At 37.8% G+C, this 17,817-nt stretch overlaps 1 protein-coding gene across 1 annotated transcript in view; it reads left to right on the top strand.

Moving 5' to 3' along the window:
• Positions 1 to 17,817, top strand: part of Dnah5 (dynein axonemal heavy chain 5) — a 218,748-nt gene that overhangs the window by 7,811 nt on the left and 193,120 nt on the right. Inside the window, exons 6-13 of the mRNA XM_077791415.1 lie at positions 1,772 to 1,909; positions 2,848 to 3,024; positions 4,803 to 4,916; positions 5,670 to 5,777; positions 7,444 to 7,566; positions 9,003 to 9,218; positions 12,000 to 12,107; positions 17,726 to 17,811. Coding sequence (XP_077647541.1) covers positions 1,772 to 1,909; positions 2,848 to 3,024; positions 4,803 to 4,916; positions 5,670 to 5,777; positions 7,444 to 7,566; positions 9,003 to 9,218; positions 12,000 to 12,107; positions 17,726 to 17,811 — 1,070 coding nt within the window. The remainder of the gene's footprint in view (positions 1 to 1,771; positions 1,910 to 2,847; positions 3,025 to 4,802; positions 4,917 to 5,669; positions 5,778 to 7,443; positions 7,567 to 9,002; positions 9,219 to 11,999; positions 12,108 to 17,725; positions 17,812 to 17,817) is intronic.

The following is a 17,817-nucleotide window of genomic DNA, read 5'->3' as shown; positions in this document are numbered from 1 at the left end:
GCTTAGCTAGTGACTAAACAGTCTCTAAGGACCAGTTTAGCAAATATGGAGGCTCAGCATTTTTCTGTTGGAGATTATTTGGGGGCAGAAGTTAGCAGATGTACATTTTTGTGTGTCTGAGGCAGGTGTCAGTGGGAGAGAGAAGAGGTGAGGGAACATTGGAAAACAACAGAGCCCAGATCAGATACCCTCGGGAGGAGAGATGCTGCTATGGTACTGGTGGCAATGCAGTGGCACTCTTTCCTCTCCAGGGAACACCAATCCTATTGGAATATTTGGAGGAGATGTGCTTATTGAGGGATGTGGGATTGGGCAGTTGAGCAGATTTTATCCAGACGGGGGTGGATGAACCAGTTAACATCTGAATTGTATTTGCCATGAACTAGGTTATAGGTCACTCAAATGCAGGTTGGATCAAATGAAATTGTTGGCCTTGCACTCCACAAAGCAATGCTTTCACTTCATACTGTAATAAAGGTATTAAAAGGTGGGATAGATTCCCATAGGGGATGAAGCATTCTCTCTGGGAAGCAGTGGCAGCTGGGCCTTGGGCTGGCTGCTGAAGGTGTGTGGGACCATGGAGAAGTGCTGGAAGACCTTCCAGGCTGGGCGGTGCCGGCAGAGGTGCACCAGGGTGGCATGTGGGCGGGGGTGACCTAGGTGAGTTTGCCAGAGCTCTGTCAGACTGTAGCAATGTGAAGAACCCCAAGTGACAAGGCCACTTCTGGGGTGACAAAGTCACTCCTCTGAGTCCAACTCATGAGGACAGGGCAGATGTGGAGCTTGGCTTTGTATGGAAGGCTGCACAAGCATCACATTTGAGCAGAGGTGAGCTTGGGAGGCAGGACTGAGGACCACCAGAAGTCAGGGCTCAGGGCTTATTACAAAGCCTGGTGAAGGAGACCAGAAGCCGTGGGGAGGATGAGCAGTGGCTGTGTTCCCTGTGGCAGGACCCTGTAGCTGGAACACTACCTTCCCCTGCAGGTACCCTCCCCTTCCATCCTTCCTAGGGCCTCCGGCATTCCAGGGGTGGGGCCTGAGCTTCATGGAGTTTGAGGATGACAAATAGTCACAGCCCTTCCGACTGCTTCTGATCCTGCTGTAGGTAAAGCTGGGTCTGAGGGCTGAATTCAGAGATTTACACAGGTTATCAGGCACACATTTGCCAGAGGAAAATGCCCTTTCAAGCAGAGAGGCCCATTTGGTGATTTGGTATATTATTTGTGTTTAAAAACACTTCTTTGTGAATCCAAAATCCACCTCCCAGCCCTCTAAATTGAATCCAAGTTTGCCCATGAACTTGCTACCTAGAAGGGTATGGGAATCCTTTTCTCTCATTAGTTCCCAAAAGGAGTCAGTAATAAATTAGGGACTACTATCCTCCACCTCCTCCTGTATTTAATTTCCTTCAATCTGTCTAAATCATTCCCTTTGTTTTATAACTAGGTGATAATTTTCAAGTTCCTTATTAATTCCCAACTTTTGTGATGTGTGACCTCCCTCTCCTGCTCCCTCCCTTTCCCCTTCTATCTGGGCTCATCTTTTAAATTTCAGAGCCAACATTTGACGCCATGCTCAATCATCTTTCATAGTTCTTGATTTGTAGGGAAGACTGGGCATTATATATTGGACACCGTGCTTTTAGGGATCTTTCACTGAGGGAGCAGGAGAGTGGATAGAACAGGACTCCCTTGAGATCTAGGCTTGGGGGTGATCAAGAACATCGTGTGCATGTTTATGTGTGTATTTATTTAATCTTCATTTTAATTAGGTGAGCCTTCAAAAGTGTGACATATCTGAACTGAAATCCCTGAAGGAGCCTATAGACTACCTGACTGTAGCTAGCAACCCTGAGACTTTGGAAAAAGTAGAAGGTTGTGTGAAAGTATGGATCAAGCAGATGGAGCAGGTAATTCCCAGTTTCAGATGTCACATTACTGAATTGCCTGCGGAATAGGGTCTATCCTAACATTCCCCTTTGCCACTGTATCTTAACCTGTCCTTAAAGGAGGTGAGAGGACCAGTGTGCCTCTCCTTATGGTCACCAGTTAAGAAGAGTGAGTGAGACCCCTAAGCGGCAAAACTATATGACTCTGTCCTTCAGTACCTAGAAATATGCACTTCACCAGTTTCTTTGGAGAGAACCTCTGTAGAAGAACACATTTTTACTTCATTGTGTTCTTCAAATGTCCTTCAAAAAGCTTGAGACTTCACTACAAAAAAATATTTTGGGAAAAGTCCTAAATGAAGGTGGATATTACATACATAATGAAAATTCACCTGTTCAAGGCACGAGTCTCCCAAGGTTTTATTACTTCAAGATTATATAGTAAATGAGCAGGCAGAGAAATTTTCTGAATCCAGGGTCACCTAGAAGCTCAATCAGTCCTTGTTAAACAAGTAGTTTCCAGTTAGAACAAATCAGCTTAATTTTTGTTGCCTTTTTTTTTTTTTTTTTTGGTACCAGGGTTGAACCCAGGGCCACTTTACTACTGAGCCGTGTCCTCAGCCATTTTTATTTTTTATTTTGAGACAGGGTCTCGCTAATTTGCTTAGGGTCTTACTTAATTGCTGAGGCTGACCTTGAACTTGGGATCTTCCTACCTCAGCCTCCTGAATCTCTGGGATTGCAGGCTATGCCACCACACCCTGCTTTGTTGCAGTTTTGATAAAGATACATGTTAAATTAGTGAGAGACCATCATCAGAAGCAAGTAAATGAATGAAAATGTGTCATGATTCAGATCGTGTAACCGCTTTAACTTTCTTTAGCTTATATATCATTTCCACCCCTCCAGCCCCATTCAGTGGCTCATGAATTATTATTATTTTTTTTTTGCATTTACAGGTCCTTGCTGAAAACAATCAGCTGCGGAAGGAAGCAGATGACGTGGGGCCCCGAGCAGAGTTGGAGCACTGGAAAAAGAGACTCTCTAAATTTAACTACCTTTTGGATCAACTGAAAGGCCCGGATGTGAGGGCCATGTTGGCGGTGCTTGCTGCAGCCAAGTCCAAACTCCTGAAGGTTGTCAGCCATTCTGTGTCTTATGAAATGAGAATGAAAATCCACTATGCATAATATCAAAGTGATAAGAAACAGAAAAGTGCTATTTTGTATTTAGGAAAACCTTTTAAGTTTGAATCATAGTGTTTTTAAAGAATTTTGGATGCTGTGAAAATAACTGTTGAATTAAAAAAAGATTTGTTGGGGGTACTTGTATGTATTGTAAGAGGGCATTGCATGTAATTAAGATAGAACAATAATATAATTACACACACACAGATAAAATGAATTTAGACCTTACAGAGGTGGTGATAATAAAACCTCACCTTATCTATGTTTAGTCCTGATATATTAGTTTTATAATGCAAAACATATTACCCTCAAATTTAGCAACCCAAAACAACAAATATTTTTATCTCACCATCTGTGGGTTGGGGTCTGGGTGCAGTTTAGTGGGTGCCTCTGTCTCAGGATCTCCCACGTGGTTGCAGCTGGGATGTTGGTTCACCTGAGGGCTTGAGGCACGAGGATCTGCTGCTGAGGTGGCCCCTGTGGTGGTTGATGGCTCCTGTGGTGGCTGAGGACTCGGCACCTTGCCAGCCATTGGCCGCAGGCTTCCTTCAGTTCTTCACCACACAGACCTCCTGCACCTCCGCCCCACAGGGCAGTGACAATGTGGCTTTTGGCTGCTCTTTCAGGGAGCAAGGGAAGCCCAGTAGAAGCCATAGTCTTTGTAAACCAGCCTTGGGAGTGACATGTTGTTGCTTTTGTCATTTTCTATGTATTAGAAGCCCATCACTTGGGAGGCTGAGACAGGAGGATCCTGAGTTCAAAGCCAGCCTCAGCCAAGGCAAGGCACTATGCAACTCAGTGAGACCCTGTCTCTAAATAAAATGCAAAATAGGGCTGGGGGTGTGGCTCAGTGGCCGAGTGCCCCTGAGTTCAATCCCTGGTACCCCCCCACCCCCTGCCCATCACTAGATTTAGTCCATGATCAAGGGGAAGGAATGACACAGAGCATGGATATAAGGAGTTGGGGTTCCTAGGGAAAGTGGTGGACACTTCCTAACTCACTGGGCCTTGGTGCCATAACCCCTATTAGTTGCTAGTTGCATAGATGTTTTAATCCATGTGTATAATTTGAATAATCATTTGTTTCAATAAATGTGCTTTATATTTATCTTGTATCATTAAAGAAATATGAGAGACGAACCTTGCGATACGGTTCAGTGTTTCTGAATACTATCAGTAGGACCTTCGTGAAGTCAACTAAATGTATTGATTCATGCTGAATCATTTCCTCCTACCTCTTTTAGATACCTTTTCATTTTGAAGTTCATCACCAAGAGCATAGTCCTGGCATAAGGTTGTCAGCTAATAAATAATTGCTACATTAATTGATGGACAAAGGCATAGGGATACAGGGAAAAGGGGCTCAGGTTAGAATAGAGAGAAGACAGAAGACCAGGGGTGAGGTATGAAGTGGGTCCAGTTGCCAGTGGAGGCGGGGGGCTGTGAGTTTAAAGGGAGATCCCCTCCTATTGGGGCTCTATGCTAGCTAGAGAATAGATTTTATAAGAGAGGGCCTGGAAGAGAAGCCTTTTGACATTTAGTCAGAAATTTTAAGTTGTTCTTCAGCATAGCAATGTCCCTCACCTCCGGGATTCAGTTTCATGCAGGCTGCACAGAACAAATGGCAAGTATGACCCAAGGGATTTGTGGTGACACTTAGTAGCTCTTGTGTTGGAAGTTGCTCTGTTAGTAATTGCATTAAGATTGCTTTCCTGTATTGTGCTTAGGCTTGGCGGGAGACGGATATTCGAATCACTGATGCAGCTAATGAAGCAAAGGACAATGTCAAATATTTGTATACACTTGAGAAATGCTGTGACCCTTTGTACAACAGTGATCCCGTGAGTTATGGATTTCTACTCCTTTAGTCCACCGATGACCCTGTCTGCACTAGCTGATCAGAGTGCTGCGTGTTGGATTTAATTACTCCAATATGTTGAAAAAGTTCTGCTCTTTTATTCTCAAGAAAATGGTGTATCACTCCCTGTCCCTATCCATTTCTATGTCCGTCTCATCTATCGACATACCTACCTATCGACATACCTACCTTCTATGCCTACTATGGAAGATAAATTATGAAATGTTACATTTGGAAAGCATATACTGCACATTTTATTTTTTAAAATTTGTTTTTATTGCTACATGATAATCATACATGATGGTGGGAATTATTATGCCATATTTGTATACCCACATAACATAATTTGATCAATCTCATTCCCTGGTGTTTATTTTCTATTAAATATTTCAGTTGATTCTGGATTACACCTTGAAGAACTGTGGGAATAATCACTGGCTGGGTTTTTAAGACAATCTTTTGCTTTAGGAAGTGCCTAATTTTATTTATTATAAATTCAACTGGTAATATAACCTCTTTAATGTTGCTTGCATTGAAATAAAATTTGATTAACTATAAATGACTAAAATAATAAAAAATATTGTTAAATATTCTATATTTACAGAAAACATTAGGTAGCATTTAAAATTTAAATAAAACTCCCAAATTTTATTCTAATGAAGATGAAATGATTATACAATTAGAATCTGGATGAATTTGACCTTGTTTCCCTGAAAACTTCGGTGCTATCTTCCAGATATCCATGATTGATGCTATTCCTACACTTATAAATGCAATTAAAATGATCTACAGCATCTCTCTCTACTATAACACCTCTGAGAAGATCACATCTCTGTTCATAAAGGTAAGTTCATGGTGCAGAGTGCCTAGTCACATATTTCTTTGCCAATGGTCATTTTTGAAAATTACAAATCACCAAATTAGTCCAATCTAATGTCTATGTGTCTTAAAATTTAAAAAAGGCTTAGTCTATCGATAGAAATAGAATTAAATTTGTGAGAGGTAAAGTATAGCAAATAAAGAATTATTTTCCAAAATAATAATTGTAATAGTTTGTTATTTATATAAAACAACAACAACAACAACAACAAAGCTCTTTTTGGAATTTCTTTCCCTTTGTTACCTAGCCCATTCTTTATTCCTTTGGAGCAAATTATAACTAAGAAAAGCTACAGTTAACTGGCTATCTCCCATTTCCTATTCTTTACACCACGGTCCCACATTCATTTTATGCCACAGTTGCTCACTTGGTGTTATTAGAACAGTAATCATGGTAATAAAAGCCACTTTCAATGTTCCAGTAATCTATAAAGCAATTATAATGATTCTGTCAAAAAAACATAATGATGTTTAGACCTTATGTCCTAGCTCACCAGCGTTTATGATAAGCACTGTTGCTATTTCCCTCTTTGAGAGTCTCTAAGAAGTAAATGTCTATTTCAATATCAAGGCAAACATTTCAAATGTTGCATTAAAATAGAAAGATTTTTGACTCTTCAAGGCTGTGTTCCAAATCCCCTAGTAGCACAAGGCATAATTCTTCCTGGGAACAGAAATGGTCAGCCTTTAGGGCTCCCTAAGGGGATTTTCCCCCTGCTCTGGTGTGGGCAGTCCAGGCGGAGAGCAGGGATGCCTGCAGGATCCTCCCCTGTTTCTTCACACTTTAAAACTGAGTGTTGGGGCCAGGGATGATATTCTGTAGATAAATGAGACTCAAAATCTGATTGAATTATTAATCTAGATTTCATACATATTATTTGTAACAATTGATTTAGGGTAAAATTGCAAAACTACTGTTTGTCAATTATCAAAAATCTTTTTTTATGGAACTTTTAAAGTAGTACAAAAGGGTAGAGGTTTGTATACTGAACCCCCATCCACATCTCACCCCAATTCAGCAATTATCATTACACATCTGATCTTGTTTTGCCTACAATTTCACTCCTACCCTGCAAACCCTGGGTATCATATTATCCTGTGCATACATAATAGTCATTTAATTTTTCTTTTGTTTTATTTAGGAAAAAAAATCAAGAAAATTCTGAAGGCTTTTTTTTTTTAAAGTTTGGAGAGATGAATAATATGTTAGTGTTTCATAGGCTAGCTTTCCTGGCCTTTCTGTGATCTCCTTTTGACATTTTTACTATAGGTCATGGTGGCATGAAATATCAAAGTGCTTGTAAACTGTGAGGTAGATGCTACAGCAGGCCACCTAGGGAGATCAGGGAGACTTGTCAGATGGTAAGACAGGGAGGTGAATCCTTTGGTGGGTTAAGACCTTCGTCTTGCATGAACAAGATGCTGCAATTGTTGACTTTCTGCCGTGCTTCCAACTCTGTGATTTCACAGATGATTTTGACAGTATTAAAGGTTCAGAGCTTATTATAATTGTGCTGGGAGAAAAGAAATCTAAAGATAGAGTTCACAGACTGTGAGTTCTGAGAGGTAGAAGAGTTGAGGGTCCTCTACTTTGATTTGTAGTTCACAGCTATTTTATTGGAAAATTCCAGGTGACAAATCAGATGATATCTGCATGTAAAGCCTATATTACCAACAATGGAACCACTTCCATCTGGAACCAGCCACAGGATGTTGTTATGGAAAAAATATCATCAGCAATTAAACTGAAGCAGGTAATGGCTAGCTCAGTAATATCTTTAGGTGTTTTATTATCTTTGTTGTTTTTGCTGAGACTATCTTAAATTATCTAGCATTTATATTATTGGTTGCTTAAAAGAACAGTAATTTTTAAAAAATTATTTACTTATCTTAATTTGTTATACATGACAGCAGCATTTCATTTCATAGTACACAAATAGAGCACAATTTTTCATGTCTCTGGTTATACACAAAGTGGTCACACCATTCGTGTCTTCTTACATGTACTTAGGGTAATGATGTCCATCTCATTCTACTATCTTTCCTACCCCCCTATCTCCTCCCTTCCCCCTCCTTCCCCTTTGCCCTATCTAAAGTTCCTCCATTCCTTCCATGCTCCCCCCCACCCCATCCCCATTATAGATCAGCATCCTCATATCAGAGAAAACATTTGGCATTTGTTTTTTTGGGATTGGCTTACTTCACTTAGCATAATGTTCTCCAACTCTATCCATTTACCTGCAAATGCCATGTTTATTCTCTTTTAATGCTGAGTAATATTCCATTGTGTAGATATACCACAGTTTCCAAAGACACATCAAAGAAAGATAACTTAAGACCAATATCTCTAATGAACACAGATACAAAAATTCTCAATAAAAATCTGGTAAATCAAATACAAAAACATATCAAAAAGATAGTGCACCACAATCAAGTGGGGTTCATCCCAGGCATCCAAGGTTGGTTCAACATATGGAAATCAATAAATGTAATTCATCACATCAATAGACTTAAAGAACAGTAATTTTTTACTGTTAAGAAAATTGGGTGCTAATAAACCTTTCCAGAAAGCTGAGCTGTTAGAGTCCTACTATGTCCTGATACTATGCTAGGTTCTGGAGCTACAGGATGAAGAAGATGACATAGTTTTACTTCAGCATCATTCTATAGACCTATGGGGAGATAGGCACATCCATGCTGTTACCAAAATGGTGGGACCAGGGTAGGAAACCATACCTTTGAGTTGTACCATGAATAATTAAGAGCTTGCTACATTGGAAGACGGGAAAAGATGATATTCCAGGCTGACAGATAAAGAAACACAAAGACATGAAACTGTGAAAATGTGAACGTTTTCTTCCTAAATTTGCTATCACCTGCCCTTAAGAAAATAAAATTATTATTGTGTGTTCTCTTTCTTTCTTATTTATTTGTTTATTTATTTAATGGTCTGGATCTGGAACTCAGGGTCTTGTGCATGTTGGATAGGTGCTCTACCACTGAGCTACAGCAGAATGCATTTCAATTCATAGTACACATATAGAGCACAATTTTTCATGTCTCTGGTTGTACACAAAGTGGTCACACCATTCGTGTCTTCTTACATGTACTTAGGGGTAATGATGTCCATCTCATTCCACCATCTTTCCCCACCATGTTCACTTGCTTATACTTGGCTTTTGATTTTAAGGAATACCAGCACTGCTTTCACAAGACAAAACAAAAGCTTAAAGAAAAACCAAGTGAAAAACAATTTGAATTTAGTGAAATATATATTTTTGGAAAATTTGAAACTTTCCATCGACGCCTTGCCAAGATAATGGACATCTTTACAACCTTCAAGACGTATTCAGTCCTGCAAGACTCTAAGATTGAAGGGCTGGAAGACATGGTCACTAAATACCAGGTTTTATACTTTAAAACTGTATTCACTGCCATTGTCCATAACTAAACTTTAGTATTTGATGCAAATAATGTTATTTAGAATGATTCAAATCATCAGTCTATAATGTAAAATATAATCTCGTGACCCCTTAATAATGAAGAAATTAGATTTGTGTATTGCATAATTGTGTTAATATGCTCTTTTCAGGTGTGTTATATGAATGACTTTCCAATACTATAAAATTAATTACCATTAGAAAAAACTTTTCCATTAGTAGAATAAGAAAACTGTTTTAAAATAACATATTATTTCATTTACTGAGTCAAGAAACATTTAATGAAGAACATAGTAAGTATCAGGCACTCGTTGACTCCAAGTTCTGAGTATCATTCAATTATCTGTGCATTTAAGCATTCTACTTGAACACATATTAAAAATATAAAGAGACAGATTTCGTTGGAGTTCTAATATTCCTAATTATTTTGAATTTTCTCTTTATCCTGTAAAGGGACTTGTATGCTGAATCTCAGTTTTGAAAGTGGGCACAGTGACCTACTAGTGTTTTGAAGATTTTTAAAAGACAATTTACAAACAGAATATGTTTTGAGTTTTTAATGTGGGTCTAGTCAAATTTTCCTTGTTTGGGGATATTGACTCTAGAACTTAAATTATTATTTTTCCTATTTGAACTTGAAAAGGATCACAAAATTTACAGCCACACATTAATTTTTGTACTCTGACTGAATTAGAGTAATATAAGGAATCTTTTTCATTTCCTGAGTACATCAGGTTTTAGGAGAGAAAATACTTTTATATAGCAGGGAACATTTAAATTGTGCTGTGTATCATCTGCAAGGTGGATAAGCTACGCTTTGAAACTGTTGGTTTTTTTCAAGGCAAAGAGAATAGGCCCATTTATATTTTCAGTTTGGAATCATATAAATTATTTTTTTTATTTTAATAAAAAAACAACTTTAGAACAAATTTAAAAGCTTATTTTTGAAAGAGAAGTTGAACTGTACATCTAAAGGCAGATAAGATGCTTCTTTTAACCCGATAAAAATACTGCACAATTGCTTTGAAATTTTAAAGTGAAATACTGATTAAAATGGATACACCAGACGGTAGTGAGATAAAACGTAGATGGTTCATGAAAGCATAAAGTGAGAGTTTCATGAAGCAGGGCCAACATCAGAAGCTCAAAATGGCATGGGGGGAATGAATCTCATGCTCTCTGCCTGGCTGGTAAGGCCCTGCCCACCCCTTTGCCCCCTTCCCCTGCTCCTCGTCTCATTGCATCATCTTCAGACCCAGGGCAGGCAAGGTCAGTCCACTCAGGGCTTGCAGAGCCTTTTAATTTTTTTTTTCTGGAAAGTTCTGCCTCTGGATAATCTCATGGTTGTTTCCTCTTTGGCCCCTACAGCTTGACTTAAATCACCCTTTCAGTGACGTTTAGCTTGACCTCTGTTTCATTACTCTAAGTGACATTACCCATTTTTCCTGGTCAGAGCTGATGGTCTTTGTTTAACTGTGATCTCTATATATTCCAACTCCCTGTCTCCACCAAGTATGTGGCTAGATGAGGTCAGGGTTATTTGTCAGCTCTGTTTATTCCTGTGTCTTCAGAGTTTACTGGCACAAAATGGGTGTGCAATAACTATCTATCGAGTAAATTATTAAATAGACTGAGTTTGATTAATTTAAAGGTCACATTAATTCACTTATTTAACTTAGTATTCTTAAGCAATCATTAGATCTAATCATAGAGCAGGATTTCCTCTGGTCCAAATCTTTTAAAATAACTACACTAAGTAGTAATTTAAATCTTTTAAATTACTACAATAAGATGTTATAACATATCTTTTCCATTTTTTCAGATGCAAAATTTCTAAAAGTAACTGATTTTGTAGTTACCCAGGATGAAGAAGTAGGTTGTTTTAACTTGTAAACTTGATTCAAGAAATTATGTAGTTTATGCACCTTTGTCTATTGAGAGATTTGAATTGATGATTAAGTAGAAATGACTTTGAAGATGAGATCATGGAAGGAGACCCAATATTCTTCATAAAAATTATATGCCTCTGTCAATAGTGTGGGCACCTGGGTTTGAGAATGGCTTAGTACCTGTGAAGAGCGATCACAGAGCACTGTAGCTCATTATTCAGTGCAAACAAAACCTCTGATGATAGTATTTTCAAGGAGATGAATTGCTTAATTTGTACTTTCACAGTCACAGACTGTAGCCTTGCAGGGCAGTAGGAAGCAATTAATTTTAGAGAGTTTTTAAGTGTTAGGTTGTGGTTTGAGTTTTTATTTAAGACACTTGAAGCTTGGGTAGTAGTTATCTTAGCAGTAGATATTAGAACCCAGTCAATTTATTCCTATATTGTTTGTGTTGTGTAAAAACCTTATTTATATTCTGAGATGACTTAAATTATTTAACAAACAGTAATTTTGTCAATTCTACTGAGTTGTTTTTGTTATTTCAGATGTGATTAGTAAGTAACTTTTAGAGAAAATATCTCTCCTAATTTTCAAATGTGTTTTTTAATTTATATTTTTTCTTCAAAAATATAAAACTCATGAAAGTGCTTTCCAAATGATTTCTTCAAATGCAGCATGGCAAATTATACTGCCTATAAAACAATAAGCACTAAGCAATGTGAGTAATTACAGAAATAGGCTTCTTTTAAAATTCTTTTCCCTAGGAATGATTGTGTAGATTCTGCATTTAAGGGTCACAGTTAGTTAAGTAATGCAAGAATATTAAAATGTTGTCTTATTTCTTTCATAATATTCCAGGACATTGTTGCAACCATAAAGAAAAAGGAATATGATTTCTTAGACCATCGGAAAATGGATTTTGCACAGGATTATGAAGAGTTTTGCAGGCAGACTAATGACCTTCATGTAGGTTGTATAATAATATTCCTGTTGACAGTCGCATGTTTATTTTTCCCTTTCTGTGTAATGCTGCTAATCATTAGCCATTCAGAAGAGAGAGGTGTCTTTATCACAGAGGTGACCGATAGCAACCTCCGTCTGCATTTGGTGATTTCAGATGAATAATTGAGGGCTCTATCTTGTCGATTAAAGGGTCATAAATATGGCTTTGGATAATGATCTATAATCACAGACTTCTGTTTGTCTTCATCCTAGTTCTTAGAAAGTTAACTTTCATCTTCCTTTGAAACACTGTCGCTGTTAGAAAGGAGACATTTGCTTCCATTTGTTTGTTACTCTATAGCAATGATTATGCTCAGAGGAAGCCTAAGTAGACCTCCGTGGTGTCTGGCAGGTCCCAAAGGCAGGTCTGCTGCTGGCCTTGGAAACCTTAGACAGGATGATGCCAGGACCCCACTTGATCTTGGGGGTCTCGTTCCCCTCCCCACTATTCACTGTGAACAGTCATCTTGACCTACAGCCCTTGTGAGCAGCATGGCCATCATCAGCTTCTGAGAACATACCATAAGACTACTCCAGCTCCAGATTCCCGGGGCAGGGTATGGGCTTGCTAGTTCCAGCAGAGTGCATAGCCTGTGGCATCCTGTGGTAAATACAGAAGGGAAGGACTCAGTAGGGTTCTTGGGAATGTTTGTTATGAGGAAAGGTGATAACTAGTAGGAAATGTGAGATAACCTGTAGCATCTGCCATATTTAATGTGTAGACTTCTTTTATCTCAGTGAGGTGCAAGGGTACAGATATCTTTCTGATTTTAAGAGGAAAATGACCATTCTATTACTTCCTTTCTAGAATTTTTCGTTTGCACTAAAGTTGTGCATGTCAAGGGGAAAAGAGCTGGGAGGCATTGTTGGAGGAGTGAGTTCAAAGTAGAAGGAATTGTCACAAAGCTAGCTAACTGTGTGCCAGGAGTTGTCCTGGGCACTTCGTGTTTGTAAATTGATAATCACAATAACTCTAGGAAGTGGGTGCTCTATAACTGTCATTTTGCAGAGGAAGAAATTGGGGGATGATGAGGTTAAGTGGTCTTCCCAAAGTCACAGATAACAAGTGGCAGGGTTGGGGTCAAACCTGGGAAAGCTGGCTCTAGAATTAAAATTCTGAACCATTAGGTCTATGACATTTCATTTGATGAGAAGATACAGTGCTTATAATAATTTAAACAATGATATGTTTTGGGGTCTGATTCAAACATAAGGGCAGTAGATCCTGATTTCTTTGTACAGCGTGGGTCCTGATTTTATGTTGCATAATCAGTGTCCACTTGTCCTGCCCTCATCTGTGTTTCCTCAAAGGTTTTTGATCACATGGGAGGTACTTCAGTAGCTAATGGTAAGCACTTTGAGGGCAGGAATCATGTCTTAGCCCCATTTGTTAATAAATAGATTTACTGCAAAGAAACATGTGTTTACTATATAACAATGATGTATTAGGCATCTATGCTGTGGGTAGATTTGCCTCCTAAACTTACAGTCAGACAGGAAGCAGTGATATGATTGAAATGTGAGTGCATATTAAGTTAGAACAGAGGAATGAATACAGCACCCAAAAGAGGGGAGGGGATTGCGATTACAAACTAAAATGACTCATTATAAAATAACAATATTTTGATACTGTGCCAGAAAGCAAGGATTCAAAAAAGATATAGACCAAGATATAGACCAAAAAAGATATAGACCAAGTCCTACAGAAACTTGGAAGGAAGACAGGCTTACAAAACATGCTGAGAGTCAGATGGTTGCTATACCAAATAAGATAGGGTATACACCTGAGGGACAACGGTCTCATACTTCTGCTTGGCTAGGGTTAGGAAGGGTCCCAGGAAAAAGTCTATGCTGGATGCTAAGGAGGTGTCTGTGTTTTCCCAGTAAATGGGATAGATGTTAATTCATAAATTACTAAAACGTGTAATTTAGTTTTTTATTATAGCTTATTAACTCTTATTTTATTAAAAATTTTTTTGCAGTTCTTGGGAAAGAACCCAGAGCTTCCCACATGCTAGGCAAGAGCTCTACCACAGAGCCACACTCCTAGATGGACTCTAATTTTATTATGACTTAAATTTTTGTAGTTGAATGTGAGAATGTGGAGTATATTGTATTAGTGTTTGGGTGTTTCCTGGGATGTCCTCTGAGACATTAGGTCATTGTTAAGTTTTGCAAATGTTCTGTGTGTGCTGAAATGGGTAGTGTTCCTGTTGGGATTTGGGTTCTTTATATCTATATCAAGCTTTTAATTGTATTATTAAAATATTTTCTATTCTTATTAAGTATCTTTAAAAATATTTTTTTAAAGGAGTAATTTTAGGTTCTTAGAAAAATTGAGAGAAGGCCCAGGAGTTTACCATATATCCCCTGGTCCTGCTCTGCCCCATTGTGTGACTTCTTCCATTATTGACGTTCCTCATCAGATGAATACACTCCTTACAGTTGATGACTCTGTGTTGACACATCATTGTCATCCAAGTACATCATCCACGTTAGATTCACTGTTGGTGGTGTACATTCTTTTGGTTTGGACAAACGTATACTGACATATATCCACCAATTACAGAAAAATGCAAAGTATTGGCACTGCCCTAAAAATTCTCTGCATCCACCCATTCATTCCTCCTTCTCTTGACAATCACTATCTTTTTAATGTCCTAACTTCTGGCAAACATTGACCATTTTATTGTCTTCATGGTTTTGCCTTTTCTGGAGTTTAGTTGGAAGCAGATAGCCTGTGGCCTTTTCAGATTTTCTTCTTTCACTTAGTTTCATGCATTCATGTTCCCTTCATGTGTTTTTCATGGCTAGATAAGTCATTTCTAAGAGTCATATTCCATTACTCAGTTGTGAAGTCCCACAACTGATTTAATTATTCACCTTCTGGAAGATGTTAGTTGCTTCCAAGTTTTGGCAACTGTGAACAAAGTTGCAATAAACATCTGTGTGCAAGTTTTTGTCTGGACGTAAGTTTTAAACTCCTTTGGATAAATATCAAAGAGCACAAATGTTGAATTATACAGTAAGAATATTTTTAGTTTTATAGAAATCTACTAAACCATACTTGAATGTGTCTGCACCATTTTGCATATTCACTAGCTATGAATGATAGTAGAGTTCCCGTCACTCCAAATTCTCCCCAGCATTTTCCATTTTCAGTGTTCTGGACTTTGGCCATTCTGATAGATGCATTGTAATACCAAACAGTTTTTGATCTCCTTGAGCTATTGTGACTACTATGTCACAGATTATTTTATATATTTTGGTTTGTGGGTTGGATCTTATAGGCTTAGACTTGTTATATCTGCCAGGCGAGTTGTTCCCATTACAGTAATGGTTGTCTTTATCTCTAGTGATGCTCTTTGTCCTATAATCTATTTTGTGTTTTATTTATAGTGCTACTCCAACTTTCTTTTAGTATTTGTCTGAAATATTTTTCTGTTCTTTAATTTCCTACTATTTTTTACTTACATATTTTGAGCATGTCACCTTAAAATTTCATCTGGTTGGAATATATTTTATAGCTGAGTCTCCCTTCCTAGTAGTTGTGAGTTTGTTGGTTAATTTTTATTATTCCTTTTACTCCTTTTTCATTGGTTCAGGTCAATAATGTTCTACATGTATATTTAGTTGTTTCTGCATATTTTTCACAATGTTTAAAATTATTTGATATTCTATCCACCTCTTATTTCTGTCTTATTGTTGTATTGCAGTTTAGTTGTACTTTGCTTTTAAACTTTCCAAATGTCTTGTTGTTATTGTTAATAGCTATGTAGATATCCATCATGTTTGCAAATTTATTTGCTTGCTATTACATCTGGTCTTCCTTCTCCTTCTTTCTGTGGGTTCCTTATAATTGTTAAAGAAATATATCCTTTAGTGGTTGCTTCATCAAGAGTTTATCAATGGCAACCTCCTCTGGTGTTTGCCCCCAAACCTACAAAGTTGCCTTTGATATTTAATGTCAGTGTGGCTTCACATGTAATCTTACTTTCTAAGTTATTTTTCTTTATACCTAATCATGTTTCATTGACTTTTGGTATCTTTCTCAATCAGGTATTTTCTATAAAAATTTATTTCTTGATGAGTAATTTTCTTTCCCCTGATTGCTTTAAGTATTATTTTTCTCTTTATATTTGATACCTCTGCGTTTTAAGTGTGATTTCAAAAGCCTCGAGTTTGGTGGGCCTTCTCCACTTCTAATTTGTTGTTTTCGTTTTTTAATTGTAGAAAATTCTCAGTCATCATTTGCAATATTTTAGGCTCTTCTTCCAGAACTTCCAATAAATATATGTTCTTTTTTATGTTGCAATAGTTAATACCTTCTTTTCCTAACTTCCATTTCTACTGTGCCTCTTTTTTGATATTTTCTATTTTTAATTTCTCTGTAGCATTTTGGGGCATTTATTTTAGAACTCTCTTGCAGTTCATTAATTTTATTTTCAAGTATATATTATTTATATCTGTTGTATATTGAATAGAATAATTTTCTCCTTTCTATGTATACCTCTTATTTTTTAAAATTGGAGAGCCCTTATTTTCTATTATCCTAATCTTTTTATGGCCTGTTTCTTCTTCTTTTTCTCCTTAATCATTTTAAACACCCTGATTTCAGAGTCCTTTCCGACTGTTCCATCATCTCTAGGACTTGGCATGAATTCTCTTTGTGCATTCAGCTGCTTCTCTCTTAAAGATCTTTTTTTTTTTTTAATGTTGTTTTCACAAAAGCTTTTGAGCTTGTCTTCTTTAGCAGTTATTTGTTTTCTCCTGTGGGAGTCCTAATGCCTCGGGCTTTGGAAGTATTCCCGTGGAGTGGTTTTGCATTACTTAGGCTAAGGTTCTAGTGGTGTTACCTAGTTTCTGTGTGAATTTCTTGGGGATCCTTTTTTTGCGATGTGGACCATGAATGTGGGCCCCTTATCTTCATATGCCACAGGTGGGAGGTCAGCTGCCCCTGGCAGTGGTCAGCAAACCACGCTCAAGTGCCAAGTCTTGCCCTGCCTGTTTGTTTTTAAGGCATTTCCTATGGCTACTTTTTGACACTACTGTGGCAGAGGTGAACAGTTGTGAAATAGATTTGTGTTTCACAAAGCTGAAAATATTTACTCTCTAGCACTTGGTGGAAGAAGTTGGGGGATCCCATTCTAGGGTGACTTCTCCCTATTCATGGCTCTGGGTAAATGACAAGCCTCATGTAGCTTTCTCAACTTTTAAACAGGTACTTCCCTACCAAGCACTGGACAGCAGCACTTTGTAGATCCTGGCTTGCCGTAGGATTTGTTGAGGGTATTAGGACCCCAGAGTGCCCACCCCATATTTTAAGAAGGTCCCAAGGCCTGCCCCTATATCCAAGGTGCATGGAGCCTGCCATGTTGCCAACTCTGACCGCTCTGCTTCCCAGGTCTCTTTATTTCTGGCTTCTGGGCATTTATTTTTCTCTAAAGTTCATCAAATTTCCCATTATGTTTTGCCCTTTATTATAGACATTTGTAGGGAATCAAAAATTCTTTTCACTTGTTACTAAACACAATTCCCTATGTTAATTTTTTTGTCCATAATCAGATTTTATTCTACTTTAGAATGAATTGCAGAAGTTCATGGATGTTACATTTGAGAAGATTCAAAACACAAATCAAGCTCTAAGTATGTTAAAGAAATTTGAGAGGTAAAA

Source organism: Urocitellus parryii, chromosome 1 (assembly GCF_045843805.1).
Source record: "Urocitellus parryii isolate mUroPar1 chromosome 1, mUroPar1.hap1, whole genome shotgun sequence".
NCBI classification, from domain to species: domain Eukaryota; kingdom Metazoa; phylum Chordata; class Mammalia; order Rodentia; family Sciuridae; genus Urocitellus; species Urocitellus parryii.
Note: the sequence above shows the minus strand (reverse complement) of the source record. Positions and strands in the feature narration are given on the sequence as shown.